This window comes from Microcaecilia unicolor, chromosome 3 (genome assembly GCF_901765095.1).
Source record: "Microcaecilia unicolor chromosome 3, aMicUni1.1, whole genome shotgun sequence".
NCBI classification, from domain to species: Eukaryota; Metazoa; Chordata; class Amphibia; order Gymnophiona; family Siphonopidae; genus Microcaecilia; species Microcaecilia unicolor.
In genome coordinates this window covers 404,286,757-404,300,754 of record NC_044033.1, presented here as the reverse complement: position 1 = coordinate 404,300,754, position 13,998 = coordinate 404,286,757, and the positions used below count along the sequence as shown (strand labels likewise).

Here is a 13,998-nt window from a genome sequence, read left to right as displayed (position 1 = left end):
CCTTTGCTGGTGGAGGTCCCCAACCCCCACCAGCTGAAGTCGTCTTCAATTCCGGTCTCCAGCGCGTTCACTTATCTATTTCTGTGAGTCCTGACTCCTGACGTCCTGTACGCGTAAGATGTCAGGAGTACAAGACGTCTAAGGTACAAGGGAGTTGTAAGTAGGAGCAATAATAAATAGAAACTAGGGTGAATAGCAGCCTAGTGGTTCAAGCAGAGGGTTCAAATCCCACTGGTGTTTTTGGGCAAGTCTCAGATACAAAGTTGGATTATAACTCTCACCTGGTCTAACAAAATATAAAAAGCCAAAGCTGAAGTGCCTGCGTTTGTTTTCTTTTTGTACAGTTCTTTTGGAGGAAAAAAATGTGAAGGGCAAATATTCAGGCAGTGGTGATCAGCATTTCTTTGCCTGTTGCCAGTGTTATGCCCAAATATTTAATTCCAGGCAATGTCGGGCACTGGCATTGAATATCCAGATTTGTACATTGAGCTATCCCTTATCCGGTTAAGTGTGATATTCAGCACGTAACCACCTAAGTGTAACCCAGCACAAAATGGAGTACCATGGGACATTCTATTCATCATGTGGTAATCCTGAAATCTGTGAAGGGGGTATGTCGGGGACAGAGAGTGGGCATTCCTGCTCTAACCAGTTAGTGTAGGTACATTACCATGCGTTGACTGGTTAGTGCACAGATACTGCCTGAATCCTTACCACCTACAAAACGGGTGGCGGTAAGTGCTTATGTAGTCATTTTAAAAATAATGCCTGTGCTCTAATGGCTACATTAGTGGACAGCCGAGTGAAATATAGCTGGATGTCCAGAACAAAATGCTGGCCAATGTTGGTTTATTGGTTCTACAAGTGGACATTTTGAAGATTTTCACGACACTGAGCTCTACCAATCAAATGCAGAAGCAGTAAAGCTAAGTAGCCTAAAGTTTAAAAAAATGCATTAAGCTTTGAGTTTTGTACTTTCTGCACTATTGGGAAGACATTTGTTTGAGAAGTTTGTATTAGGAAGGTTTTTTGAGCCAATGAAAAAAGGTTCCAGCCAGAAATAAAAGGCTGCAGCTTTTAAAGGGTGATGTTCCCTGGAAGCTCTTTGAGGCTTTTTCTTTCCTATGCAGTTTCTTCTTTTGTGGTATATATGTATCTGAGAACATTTTCTATACTTTTGTTAATGAACATTAGCATATGGCCATTAATACAAAAAAGGCATGTTTTTACAGCTGCGGTAAGAATGACCCTAGAGTGCAGGACAGACCTGTGTAAGGGCACGCTAATGCCACTTTTTACCATAGCTTTGTAAAGTACCATAACCATGTAAGTACCAACTCTGTCCCAGACGGCCCACAAAATTGCCTGTTGTGGCTTTAGCAGTTAGTGCTGATATTCAGTGGCAATAACTGGGTAAGTGCCACTCAGTGGATAGCCCCACACAAGCAATTTACCCATGCAGGAGCCTCTCCTGCCTGGTTAAATTGCTTTGGATATTAACTCCTATGTGTGTATGTTTTTTTTCTACTTTTGGAGATTTTTAGCATTCTATACCAGGGCATCGAATTTGTGGCATGACTGTATGATGTCTTCCCTACATGCCAAAAAAAAAAATGTAAACCCCACCCCAGAGATGCCATTAAACTGTCTAAATTATGACTTGTATTTATTGCCACTCTGAGTAACTGTTCCTCCGTTACTTTTTATAATTAAACAAATGAAGAAAGGCTGCGCAGGGAAGGGAGAAGCAAGAGCCCTGATGTTTTTTGCTGTTCATGGGACAAGTAGGGTGGATGGGAGGAGAGACGGAGGGCTTTTATAACTTCAGGGCAAATACTCTAGATCTAGCAGGAAAAAATGTTTCAGCAGCACTCATTAGAATAGCACAAGACTGGAGTGAGACTGTTCTACTTCCAACTTATTACATGAGTGTTATGTCATCGTCATGATTGATTATTTTATTGTACTTAAACTAAGGTGCTCCTTTTCAAAGCACATAGACTCACAAAGTTACATAGTAGCCTACAAGTCTGTGTGCTTTGAAAATGAGCCTCAAAGTATATGCTTTTGGGATTGATTCAGACGTGACATTCAGTCGTCATTGTTAGGTTTTTTAGTAAGGTGGATGATGCATGTTTCATCCTCTGCTGGGAGACTTTTTTTTTTGTTTTGTTTGTTACATTTGTACCCCGCACTTTCCCACTCATGGCAGGCTCAATGCGGCTTACATGGGGCAATGGAGGGTTAAGTGACTTGCCCAGAATCACAAGGAGCTGCCTGTGCCTGAAGTGGGAATCGAACTCAGTTCCTCAGTTCCCCAGGACCAAAGTCCACCACCCTAACCACTAGGCCACTCCTCCACTTCTGGTTCAACACATTGTTCCTATCATGCACCCACTTACTGCTACCTTGATTTCCAGTTATGTTTGAATCCCAATACTATTGTTCTTGTTTCTGAAACCACTTTAGAGCAGCTAACGTTATTGGTTACTACAGATGCATTTATCCTTTTTAATACAGGGTGGAGTTGTACTAAATTATTATTATTATTACTTGTATTACTTTTTTACATTTCATAACAGTAAAGCAAGGTGGTCTGATGACTTGAAAGGAGCTGTCCTTTAGGTCAGATTAGATGTTTGTTGTATTTCTTTCTTTTCTTTTTTTTAATTCATGTTGTGTAAAAGGCAGTGTTCTTCAATTTTTCGCAAAGTAAAGGGGTCATGGATTTGATATACCACCTTTCTGTGGCACAACCAAAGCAGTTTACATTTTCAGTGTCCATTGTGAGGCTTTGAGATAGGATGAATGAATGGTAGTGTACCTACATGCATTTACTCCAGAATGAGTTGTCATCTTCGTTTACATAGTTATTTGCTATCAGAAGGGAAATGTGACTGGGTCAGCTGCGCAAGCCCAAACTGTCTCTGAACTGTCCATCTCTTCCACATCCAGACTATCATTGCTTGAGGTGAACATTTTATGTTGGAAATGTATGACTACAGCAAAACAGCATTGTATTAGCAAACAGAATATATCAACAATATTAATTGAATCAGCCCCATTAAATTATGTAGCCTTAAATTATGTACCTCAGATCCTTAGTAGGGGCTGACTGTATCATACTCACTGCATCAAGCAATGCTATGCCAACGTCAGTGAGCTTAGTCTTTCCTGAGAGCTCTAGGACTATGCCATAGAAGTGCAGCCCCTTCAGTGAATGGGCAATTAAGTAGACATATAAGGGCCCCACCCCCATTTCTTTTAGTTTCTGGTGCAAATAGGTGTTAATATGGAATGATACTAGGTGGTGGGCCCCACCCCCAGACCTCCACTAGCATCAGCAATTAAGCCATATAAGCCAAGCTATTGCCAACCCCCCCCCCCCCCCCCATAAATAAAACTAAAAATAAAGCCCAAGGACATTCTAACTGTAGCTGTCAAGCAACCAGAATAAGCCCAGTTAGATCCCTGACGCCCTACCATCTGCCTTAGGTTTGCATAATGTGCCCACAACCCTCCCCCCCTGCCATTGTACATGTTGGTCTTCCCTACTTGGAGCACAATCCTAAGCCCTAGAGTGAGGTGTGTGGAGAGCTCTAATTGGCACAATATGGAATAAGCTGACAGAATAATGAGTAACCTAAATAAACTCATGGCCATTCTCTTTAGGTGAGTGATGGAGTTGATGGTGGGAAGGATGTCTTACTGCAATTGCTTGTGCAGTATGTCTGGTACCCTCCTGCCCATTAATAGTGGGAAGAAGCTGGGCTAGTTTCAGGGTGGTGACCATATTAGGAGTGCTGGGGGTGGTGGTGGTTGGATGGCAGGCAAATGCTATAGCTGAGCTATGGTTTTAGGCTGCATATGAGCCCATCCCTTATACCGTGTTACTGCCATGGTTTCTGCGTGTGCTTCATTACAACAAATAAAATGACTCTGTTTCAAACACGGGTTGCACTGTTCTTTTAGTTTTGAATGTGCTTATGTCCTGTACTGTAGATTTTACACTTGTAAAGTTATTAGTAAGTTACCCTTAAAAAAGACATTTGTCCCTAGTGTAATAGATATGCAGTTTCAATAACTTCTGTTCATGGTCCATTATTTAAGCCCTTAGTCTGAAAGTTCTTCCCTACTCTCCATTTGATCCACATGGGAGAAACAGTTACTGAACAAAGCTTTTGGAAATGTATACATCCCCTTGCTCATTCATAGAACGGAGTATATGTCTTGAGTGATTTACAGGAAGATATCACATTGAACCATTTTATGAGCTGAAAAATATTTCACTGTTTCTCATTTGTTTTTTTTCCATTTCTCTCATGCCTTTTCCGTTGTAGTTCAAGGTAGCTGACGTTCAAATACAGTACCAGTAGACTTTTCCCTGTTCACAGAGAGTTTGCTCCTTTTAGTACGCTGCAGTAAGCACAAGTGCGTTCTTACAGCAGCTAAGGTGTCTCATGGTAAATTTACAACCTGCGCGGAAAAAGTGCGTGCTAAAGAATAATTTAAAATTTTTTGCAAAACGCATGTCTTGGAGCAGAGAGTGGGCATTTCTGTGCAAATCAGTTAGCAAATTTGCATTACCACATGCTGATTACCATTTGATTAGTGCATGAACCCTTACTGCCTACAAAATAGATGTCAGTAAGTGCTCACATGCTAATGGCAACAGCGCATGACCATTAATTTGGAAAATGAAAAATCAGCAGTTTTCCGGTTGCGCTAAAAATGGCCTTAGCGTGTGGGGAAAGACCCATGTAAGGGCACGCTGCAGCCAATTTTTAGAGCAGCTTAATAAAAGGAGCCGTAATTGGCACGCTACTGCATTACTGCACGCTAACAACATTAATGTGCATTATTAGTAACTAGGTCCCATTGCATAAAATGAGACTGATGGTAAAATAATGTGAATTAACAGCGTTATTAACTAGCTGTAAATTTGTCCCTGAGGCAACAGAGGTGTAAGTGACTTGTCCAAGATCAAAAGGAGTATCAGTGGGATTTGCACTCCAGCTTTCCTGGTTCATAGTTTACTGTTCTAACCAGTAGGCTATGTACAGTATTAGTTCTGTGTTGAAAGAATTGCGTGTCTCAAGAAGTTGGGGTAGAGATGGAGCAGAGGGTGGTTTGCTGATACTAGAAGGCTGCTTTATTTTATCTGAACATGGCACAGTCCCCCCTGGAAAAAGGTTCCTGGGATGCGTAGCATTAAAGGTCATAATTAACACATTGTTCATGCCGAGTACCGAAGTGGTAGAAAACAGTCCCGTTTTTTTTTTTTTGCGGGGGGGGGGGGGGAGGGAAAAAACAAATGCAGAGGTTATGCTGCAAATCATTTTTGCTTATCTGTGAAAATTAAAACCTCATGAATGGACTGCTGTGGAGCCAGAGGAGAAGGGGAGCGTTGCTCTGGAATTAGCTGTGTAATAGCCATTAATTGTTTCACATCTGTTGGTAATTTTCAGTACCTGTGAAAATGCTAGGTTTTATCCCACCTTCAAGAAACCCCCTCAGACTGAACAGTTCATCCCTCTCATTGACTTTAACGTATGCTTTCCTCCCTGGTCCGAGTGGAGGGCTGCTATTTTGTTTTCTTCAGAACATTAAAAGACTGTAAAAACTGGCAGCCTTTTTCTTTCTTTCAAACTGCAGCGTGGGTTTTGCTCCAAGATATCTGACTAGAAAGGGTAATGTAACCTTTTGTTTTTTTGCCATGATCATGGTTCAGATAAATTCAGAGGAAAATAAACTCTTGAAATCAGGACTCCTCTGAGTTTAGACCCAGAATACATTTTCACTGAAGTATACTCTGTCTGGAAGCATGGCAAATTATGTATGGGTGATTATTTAAAGGAAAAAACTGTGCGTGGTGGGAAGAATGGCTGCCTATTTACAGAATGCACACGAGAGATTCTACCAGAAGGTCTTTTGCAATGAGGTATTTAGTTACATCATGTTTAAAGTGGAAGTATTAATTCTCTGTTCACTGAACCCTCTCGTTTTTTTTTTACTTTTTGTATGTCTCTGAACACCAAAGGAAATAATGACTTTAACTGCAATCAAGAAACGCTGCAAATTTGCACAATAACTAGGATATTAATGAAGACTTCTTTTTTTTTTTCTGGATGTGCTTGCTTTGAATCAGCCTTAAGTTTTGAAGTATGCATTCTTGATTTTGAACCAGTGTATTTCACTGAAGAATACATTATGTTTGCTGGAGACCCGTAACAGTTTGTTAGACTGTCAAAACGAATTATTGAGAGCACTTTCTTAAAAGGTTTTTGAGATGCAGACCTGTCTGACGTTTTGACATAACTTGACTGCTATCAAACTGAATCAAATGACCAAGCCAGGAGACAAATGGATAAATTATGTGTGTGCTTATAAAGCTAAATGTATATTTTTATAAATTGGAAGTGTTAAACTGTATTGTAAAACAATTAACCAGGGTAGCCAAGGGAATGTGACTCTGTGTTTGTTGGCAGTATATAAGGTTAGAGTGAGATATTTTAGCATATTGAGTGGCAAGGCTTGTATTTATTTGTAGAAGAGAGCATGTTTTCCAAAGGAAACGTGCCCTTAGAATTGAGCTTTACTAACTGAAAACAAGAACACCTGAAAACATAAGCGATCCCCTTTCTTTCCCCTCTCCAAATTGACTTTAGAAAGTAGTTTGAAATGGGAAGGTGTAGGGCAGATTGATGCTGTGGAAAGTAATGGAGTTGGACTACTCGTAAAAGTAGCTCTTGTTGGGTTCCTGTGGTGAAAGGAGAGGATGTCTGGTTGACTTTGTGGGTGTCTGGTTGTGGACAAAACTCTGGGATCAACTCCTTGAACAGAAAGAAATTTGTAAGGAAAATCCCTTTGAATTAAGTACAGGGTTCCTAATCCCTGTATTTTTGTTTGAATGAAGTACCATCTTTTGTTACATAAAATGTACCCTACATGTATTACAGTTGTGGGATCATTTTCAACTTTTTTTTTTTGATTTAGCATTCTTCCTGAAAGATGCAAAGAACATTTTAGTGATCCAATCTAATTTTAGGAAAAGTAAAAAAAAAAAAAAAAAATCACATGCTATTGTCCCTTTTTAAATGTATGGTCAGATTAGACTAAAAATATGCTTTGTTTCTTAGGTTCTTATTTTGGGGGGAGGGGGAGATGCAGTAAGTAAAATATTCTTTTCCAGAGGACCCACTTACAAATTAATACAAAACTGTTACACTTTCTCTATAGACTCTTTAATGAATATTGGTTTACTTTATAGAAATGACCTTTCTTAGCTTTACGTTTAAAATGTATCTGTTTTATGGCTGGTGGCACAATAAATAACCTGTGTGAGCAAGTTTTTTTTTTTCCTTTCATGAGCTCTCTCCCATACCAAAGCCCACTAAATAGTTTTGTTTTCTTAGGCTCCTAAGTCATACAAGCTAGAGAAATTTCCAGCAGCCTTATAGAGAGGTCTACAATTGCAGGCAGTGGGAAATGACCTTTGCAGTATAATTTTCCATGTTTGCTACTCTTGTCTCGAACATTTTAGAGGCATCTTTTGTCTTTGGATATTTACATTAGTTTGGGTAGTCAAACATGGGATTTAAGAAGGAAACAGGACCTGCAGTTTGATTGTGATCAGTGAAGAAAAAGACATAGGTGGAAGGGACTCATTATATATTTTTTAATAATATGACATATGTGGTAAGGTGAAACCACTTGATTCATTTTGCTTTCTTAAGTATTGGTGGTAGTTCTGTTACTAGTTCTTATGTGGGGCTGTGAGGAGTGCTATTTCAGTTTTGACAGCATGGGAAGCCTGATACTTCGTAGTTTGGAAAGGCATTAGAGGTGTTTCTGCTTCAGTGTTTCAAGTGTGCACTGGTGCATCATTAATCATAGTAAATGCAAAAATACTTATTACAGTACCCATTGGAGTTTTTCTTGTGAATTTTTTTATTTTTTTTCCTTTTCCTTTCTTCTCTTTTTATGCAGTTGGGATATTTTGGTCCCCCCCCCCCCCAAAGTCCCCATCCTTCTCCCTCCCCCACTTCAACAAGTGGGTGTGCTACAAAGACTGCCGCAGCCCTTGGACTTAAATGATTTCTTTTAAGTAAATCTTTTCATGGATGGTTTTGGAGGAGAAATGAAAGGCCGAACTGCAGTACAGAATGACTGACTTAGTTCAGCCCCCAATACAATATTTTAGACCACCAGTATATAAAATTAAAAGCACATGGATGCTGATGCAGAAAGGGGTTGTAATTGATTAGAGTTGCCTGGAAGTATTGCAATTCCGCACATTGTGATTTGGGAATGGATTTTATTCAATAAAGATTAATCCTCTGTGTTTGATAAAATCTTGGTACCCCCCAAGTGATTTACTGTCCATCCTCCCTCCCCTCTTTCAAGTTTATTTAACCATAAACTATTTGCGTTCTTGTAATACATGGATCATTTTAAATCTTGTAACTGATCTTTTGTCCCTTCTCCCCATTGTGACCAGTTTAAAGAAGTTGGATCTCCAGTGATCAATAAATTGGCATTTTTCACCTCACAAGTACTTGGAAGGTACTATCACAGTGTGCATACTTTATGCTTTCGCCTGCTACCAGGATTTTGATGAACGGACAGACAATCTCAGCATGGAGAGGTCCAAACTGATGCGCTCATCTTATTGATGAATTTTGTTTTCAGCATGTTACATCACAGAGCAGGGTCCTCGGCCAGGTTCTCTTGCGATTGTTTTTTATGCTACTGTTTGATTCCTCTTTCCTTTAACACTCCTTCTTGCACCAGAGAGGATCTGTATTTTCAGTCATTAGATAGTTAACTTGGAACAGAATTGTGCAGTAGCTGCCTTAGTTCCCTACAGTGTTTTTCTGTATTTTTTCCTGCAGACTTGCTATCTGTTGTTTTTTTTTCTCTAGTTCTCCTTATAGTGAGCTTTCTGCTACAGTGGGACCTTCATAAATGTGGGCTGGTTTTCACTGTAGCTGCCTAGGCATACTCAAAATAAACCGTAGCCAAAAGTTGGAAGCATTGGATGGATAGGCAGATATATACAGGAAGCCCATGGCTCATTGCTTCCCCAGTCTAGCAGTGCCTTTATCTGATACGGGACATCAGCTCTTCAATTGGGTTTTGTTTAAGAACAGTCCTTGTGCCCCCCCCCCCCCCCCATCAGTCTTGGACGCATGTGGCTTTCTGATCAGTTCAAGTAAAAAAAATGTCCACATAGGATTCAGTAGAGCTGTTTCAGAAGGTGGAAGAGGGGAAGCAGTAGAGTCACATGCCATTTTAAAATTTATACAATCATGGTTAGATGGATAGGTTTCTATATGTTTGCCTCAAACTGTGTGCCATTGAGCCTGCTGTAGGTATGCTGTCAGCTCTTTCCCAGTGGTCTAGACAAGGTGAATAGAACAGTCACTGTGCTATGCTATATGATGGTTTTAGCCAACTGAATTCCTTCTAATCTTTTTTGGAAGTCAGAAAAAAAAAGTTCCTATACATGTAAACTGTACTTCCTGTTGTAAACATGGGGGTAATGTGGTCTGGCTGTGCTTCGTTAATCTAGTAGTTCTGGGGCAGAATTCTATCCGTGATCGCACTTGTGTCCACTCTTCACCTGCAGTAGTATGGCCATTTACAGGCAGCTAGAATGAAGTATTGCTCGCAGATATTTAAATCTTCTTTTAAAATTTTGTTTGTGATTAGAGACTTGTTACTGCTCCCGAATCCTTCAGGCATGCAACTCCCCTTTTCCTCAGTGTAATTGTGCTTGTGTGTCCAGCCAATTGCAGAAGATGAGGGAGGAGGGCTAAAGATCACTGACAGTGACAAGGTGTTAGTCTACATGCAAACTTCATGTAGGTGTCTTACGGGCATCTTTCTTTAAGGACAGGAAACAAAAAGTAGCTGGGGCGACAGCACAAGTTGATGGGTGATGGACAACATGGAAAAGCTGTTGTAAGTGCTCAGTTGTGTTTGTCACGTCTGTGAGAGGATGAGTCAGATAATGTATAGTCAAGACCTCCCTCCTCAAGAAATAGCTCAGATGAAATAAATATGAGCTTATTTTGCAAGTTAAGGACTATCCATTTTTTTTTTTTACTTTTTAGATATTAGTATAAATATAAAGGAGCAGTTAATTACTGACAGGTTTGGCAGTTGCTTGCCAGCTCTTTCCATTATGGGCGATTTGCTCTTAGGCTGCTTTTAAAACTACCTTTGACAGGACGGCAAGGTAAATGTACTAACCTTATAGTGTATATAGAAGGGTTATGCCTGTGTAAACGTATGTCTATATAGTATTCTACTTCATTTACACACATTCATATACTGTCTGGTTTGAGTTAATTTACAGGATATTTTGAAGACATTTAAGACATCTGTATTTACTGTAGATAATATTCTATTCGATATTTGCCAACACTGTTTGAACAGTTTTGTTCTAAATCTGCTACTACAGTTTTAAGCATAATTTTTGCTTGATTTTAATTTTTTATAAAAATGCTTCTGTGTAGATAATTCAAGCACAGGAACTTTCATCTAAACTTTTTATAACTCTTTAGCAGTAAGCTTAGATGAATTGTGTTTCTTGCAAATTCCTATACTTCTTATTGAATTCGAGCATTTACAGTTTCGTAGTGTTACACATTTTTACAGAGGTGCACATGAATTGCTTTGGCTTTAAAGCTGTTGATAAAAGGAAACCTAGAATTTCCCAGCTGCCAAGAACTTGGAGGTGAGGGGGAGGGGGGAAGTTTTTATTTTTTTCTGCTATTTCTTTTTCTTTCCACATAAGGTAGAGATAAAATATGTGACTAAGCAGACAGATGCATATTTCAGGGAGCTAATGAGTCTGATAAAGCCTAATGGTTTTATTTTCACAAACCTGTTTTGGGATGTCCAACTTTTCACCTGATGCCCCTGTGAAATTCTGGGTCCTGTACTTGGCCAAGATTCTAGCTAGCTAGTGCTCTGTAGATTTTGCAGGACAGTAGCAGGTCACTTTCAGCTGTGAATGACATTCCATGTTTCATCAGCTGCTGTGGGGGAAGTGGTGTGGAGATTGCACCTACTCCCTGCAGGGTGGCGGATTGTAAATTTGTGGTTTAGAGGCATTTTTCATTCTAAGTTCTATATTCTACCTTGTTCTGTTTATAATAGCACGATTGTACGATACAATAAAATTCTTCAATGTAAACAAACAGAGCATACTTTTTTGACAGGTTTGTTGCTTTGTGATTACCCGAGTGGTCATTTCTATAAAGGTGAAGAAGAAAAACTGTCAAACTTACCCCAAAAGAAGTTTTGCTGGCATGGTGCTACTGAGCTAAAAAGGCTGTTTGATGCCATACTCCTCCTTTTGCTTGTGATGTTTTTCTTTTCCTTTCTGCTTAAACAGATCTCTTCTCCTCTGATGTAAATACTCCTTGAAGTCTTTAAACTGTAAATACAGACCAGACCCAGAGCCGGTTTTAGTTTTTACTTGTTCCCGGGAAGTACATAGACTTTTTTTTCCCCAGTTAAATCTTGTAGCACTGGTAGCATGCAAAAAGCAAAGAAACAAAACAAAGCCTGCTAAAGCTGGGAATGAACAAATATTTTAAATAATTGCTATTACTACATATGCTGTGGTTTAGAGAGCACTTACTGACTGCGTTGGTCTCGGTGGCTGGTAGTGACCTGCGGAGATTAACCATTTAAAAACCAGAGGCTTTTTGCTGTCCTCCTGGAGAAAGTTTGCACCGCACTTGTGGTTCTGTGGTTGTTTGTGAGGCGAATGAAGCATTCACACAATCCAGAAAAGCAAAAGCTTTAAAACTCCTTTTTTTTTCTGCAAGCACTGTTACTGGAGAGAGGGAATCATGTGGTTTGTGACATCACCGTACTCCTAGTGGGACAGCCTTCCTTCCACTGTGGCTGGCTTTTTTTTTTTTCTTTTTCTTTGACAGAAGGCCCGTGGTAAGGCCCTTCCTAGTATTTAGAAGACTATAGCTTTTTCATTCTGACTCATGAAGATTTGGAGAGAGTACAAATGTTGTAAGATCCCAAGCTCCTGTACAGTTTAAAGCATATGGACAGCAGAGCTCTGAAGTTAAGGCTCCCTCGTTTTCTTCTCTGTCGTCCCCCCTCCCCCTCCCCTTCCCCAGTCTTCTTAGCTTATTATTATGTCTTCTGAAGAATGAGCAAGACTGGCACAAGTGTCTGTGCGAAATTCCGAACAACCGTGTTGATCTATAATAATTTACATCTTTTGGATTGTATTATGATCCGGGGTCTGCTTCGTATTTGCTGGGGTGGTTGGATTTCTTCTGTTTTTCTTTTCTTTTTTTTTTTTTTCCTTCTGGTCTTCCTGTACTTGTGAATCTGTAACTCATTGTAGGAAACTTTACCTTTTGCCTAAGCTCTGGTAGCAGACTGCTTGCTTGGCTATGTTCTGCCCTATAATTGGCTGTCATAGAAGTGCTAGTCTGGGGATTCCTTTACAAACCTTAAATCATGTCTGTCTACTGTAGCTTAACACACGACTCGGGCTAGTTGGCAGTTTTTCTATAATAATGAAAATGAAATGCACTGATTCATTAGTCTCTCTCTTTCCCTTCCCACTACATTACAAAGACTCTCGGACAGAACAAATCAGCATTAGGCAAGCTCATTTTAGAAATGAGCATCACAGAAGTATGTTTTCCAACAGGCATGGTACTGTTAAAAATACTAAAATGGGTGTTTCTAAAGCATGGTATTGATAGCTCATATGGAACAGAGTTTCATGTTTACAGAAAAGGGTTAAGCTTCTGACTAAATTGCTTAGAGTATTCCTATTTAGGATATGGCAAGCAGTTTCACTTAAAGCTGTATTTAACATTTTCTTTCAAAGGAAAATAAGTATGTTACTTCATCAAAAAAAAAAGAGTGACTTCTTTTTTAAAATCTTTCAAGCTTTTGCAAGTCAAGGGGCGAGTGGGTTAACAGAAACCATATTTTTGTTTGTTTGTGATAGGGGCTCTGAAATCATAAAATGCAGACCGTCTTAAGGAAGAACATGTCCAGACAGTGTGTATTAGCAACCCTGATTTGCTCACTTAGGTTTGGAACAAAATTGGAAACATCTTTAAGAGACTATCTTTCATGCCCTTGTGGATCTGTGGCATACGTAGATGTTATTTTGTTTGATGGGATTATATTTTACAGTCTTTACTGTAACTCATGCCGCAGTGTACTATAACCATTCGTGTCTTATTTTGTGTGCTGCCAATTAGAATGTCTTCCTTACTTTCTCATGTTGATAAATATTTATTGCCAGAGTTTCAGATTATTTCTCTATGGAGTCTGTGTGGCGAATCCAATAATTTCAGTGTACTGCAACAGTGTGCACACACTTACAGATAGGAATGGTAGCAGCTATCGAACAGGATTATCTGTGCTTTTTCTGTTGCTGCAGTTGGATTACTTCTCAAAACTTACAAGAGCATTGAAAAGACAAGAGCTGAAGGAATGAATGGCTATCTGACAAGTAGAATACATCTGGTCTAGAATAATTCACTGAAATTCAAGTATCTAAATCAACTGTTTTAACCAGAAGGGTTCAAATATATTCTGGTTAACAGCTATACAAGAGCTTGTTCGGGATGACCATATGCTGGCTCAGCCCTGAAGGTGTGCTGCGTTTTTTTTAAAAATAAGTAATTAGTAAGATCATAAGGACCTGAAGAAGTTAAACAGGTATTATAAGAGTATGAGGACGTTTTTCTTTTCTAAAAACTTTATGGTTTTAAAACCACCTAAAAAATGTTATCCCTGTGAGTTTTAGGAGATGAAAATCGTAAGTGAAAAGGTCCTTGCAAATTCAGTAATGATTTATTGATTTTTAAATGGTCTGTTAGTGTTAGAGCAAATCCTAATTCCTTGCTATTGAAGGAATCTGTTGCTGATAGGAATGTGTGTAGGCAAAATAATTTCAGATGATTTTCAGATTTGTTTTGGATTTTTTTC

General features: G+C 39.3%; 1 protein-coding gene across 2 annotated transcripts in view; it reads left to right on the top strand.

Moving 5' to 3' along the window:
* The window catches only part of SUPT3H (SPT3 homolog, SAGA and STAGA complex component), an 881,555-nt gene that overhangs the window by 75,356 nt on the left and 792,201 nt on the right, over positions 1-13,998 (top strand). Inside the window, exon 1 of one of the 2 annotated variants that reach the window (XM_030198765.1) lies at positions 9,898-9,966. The exons of the other annotated variant lie outside the window; for it this stretch is intronic. Coding sequence (XP_030054625.1) covers positions 9,944-9,966 — 23 coding nt within the window. The 5' untranslated portion in view covers positions 9,898-9,943. Of the gene's footprint in view, positions 1-9,897; positions 9,967-13,998 lie in introns of those variants that run through there. 2 annotated transcript variants of the gene reach the window in all.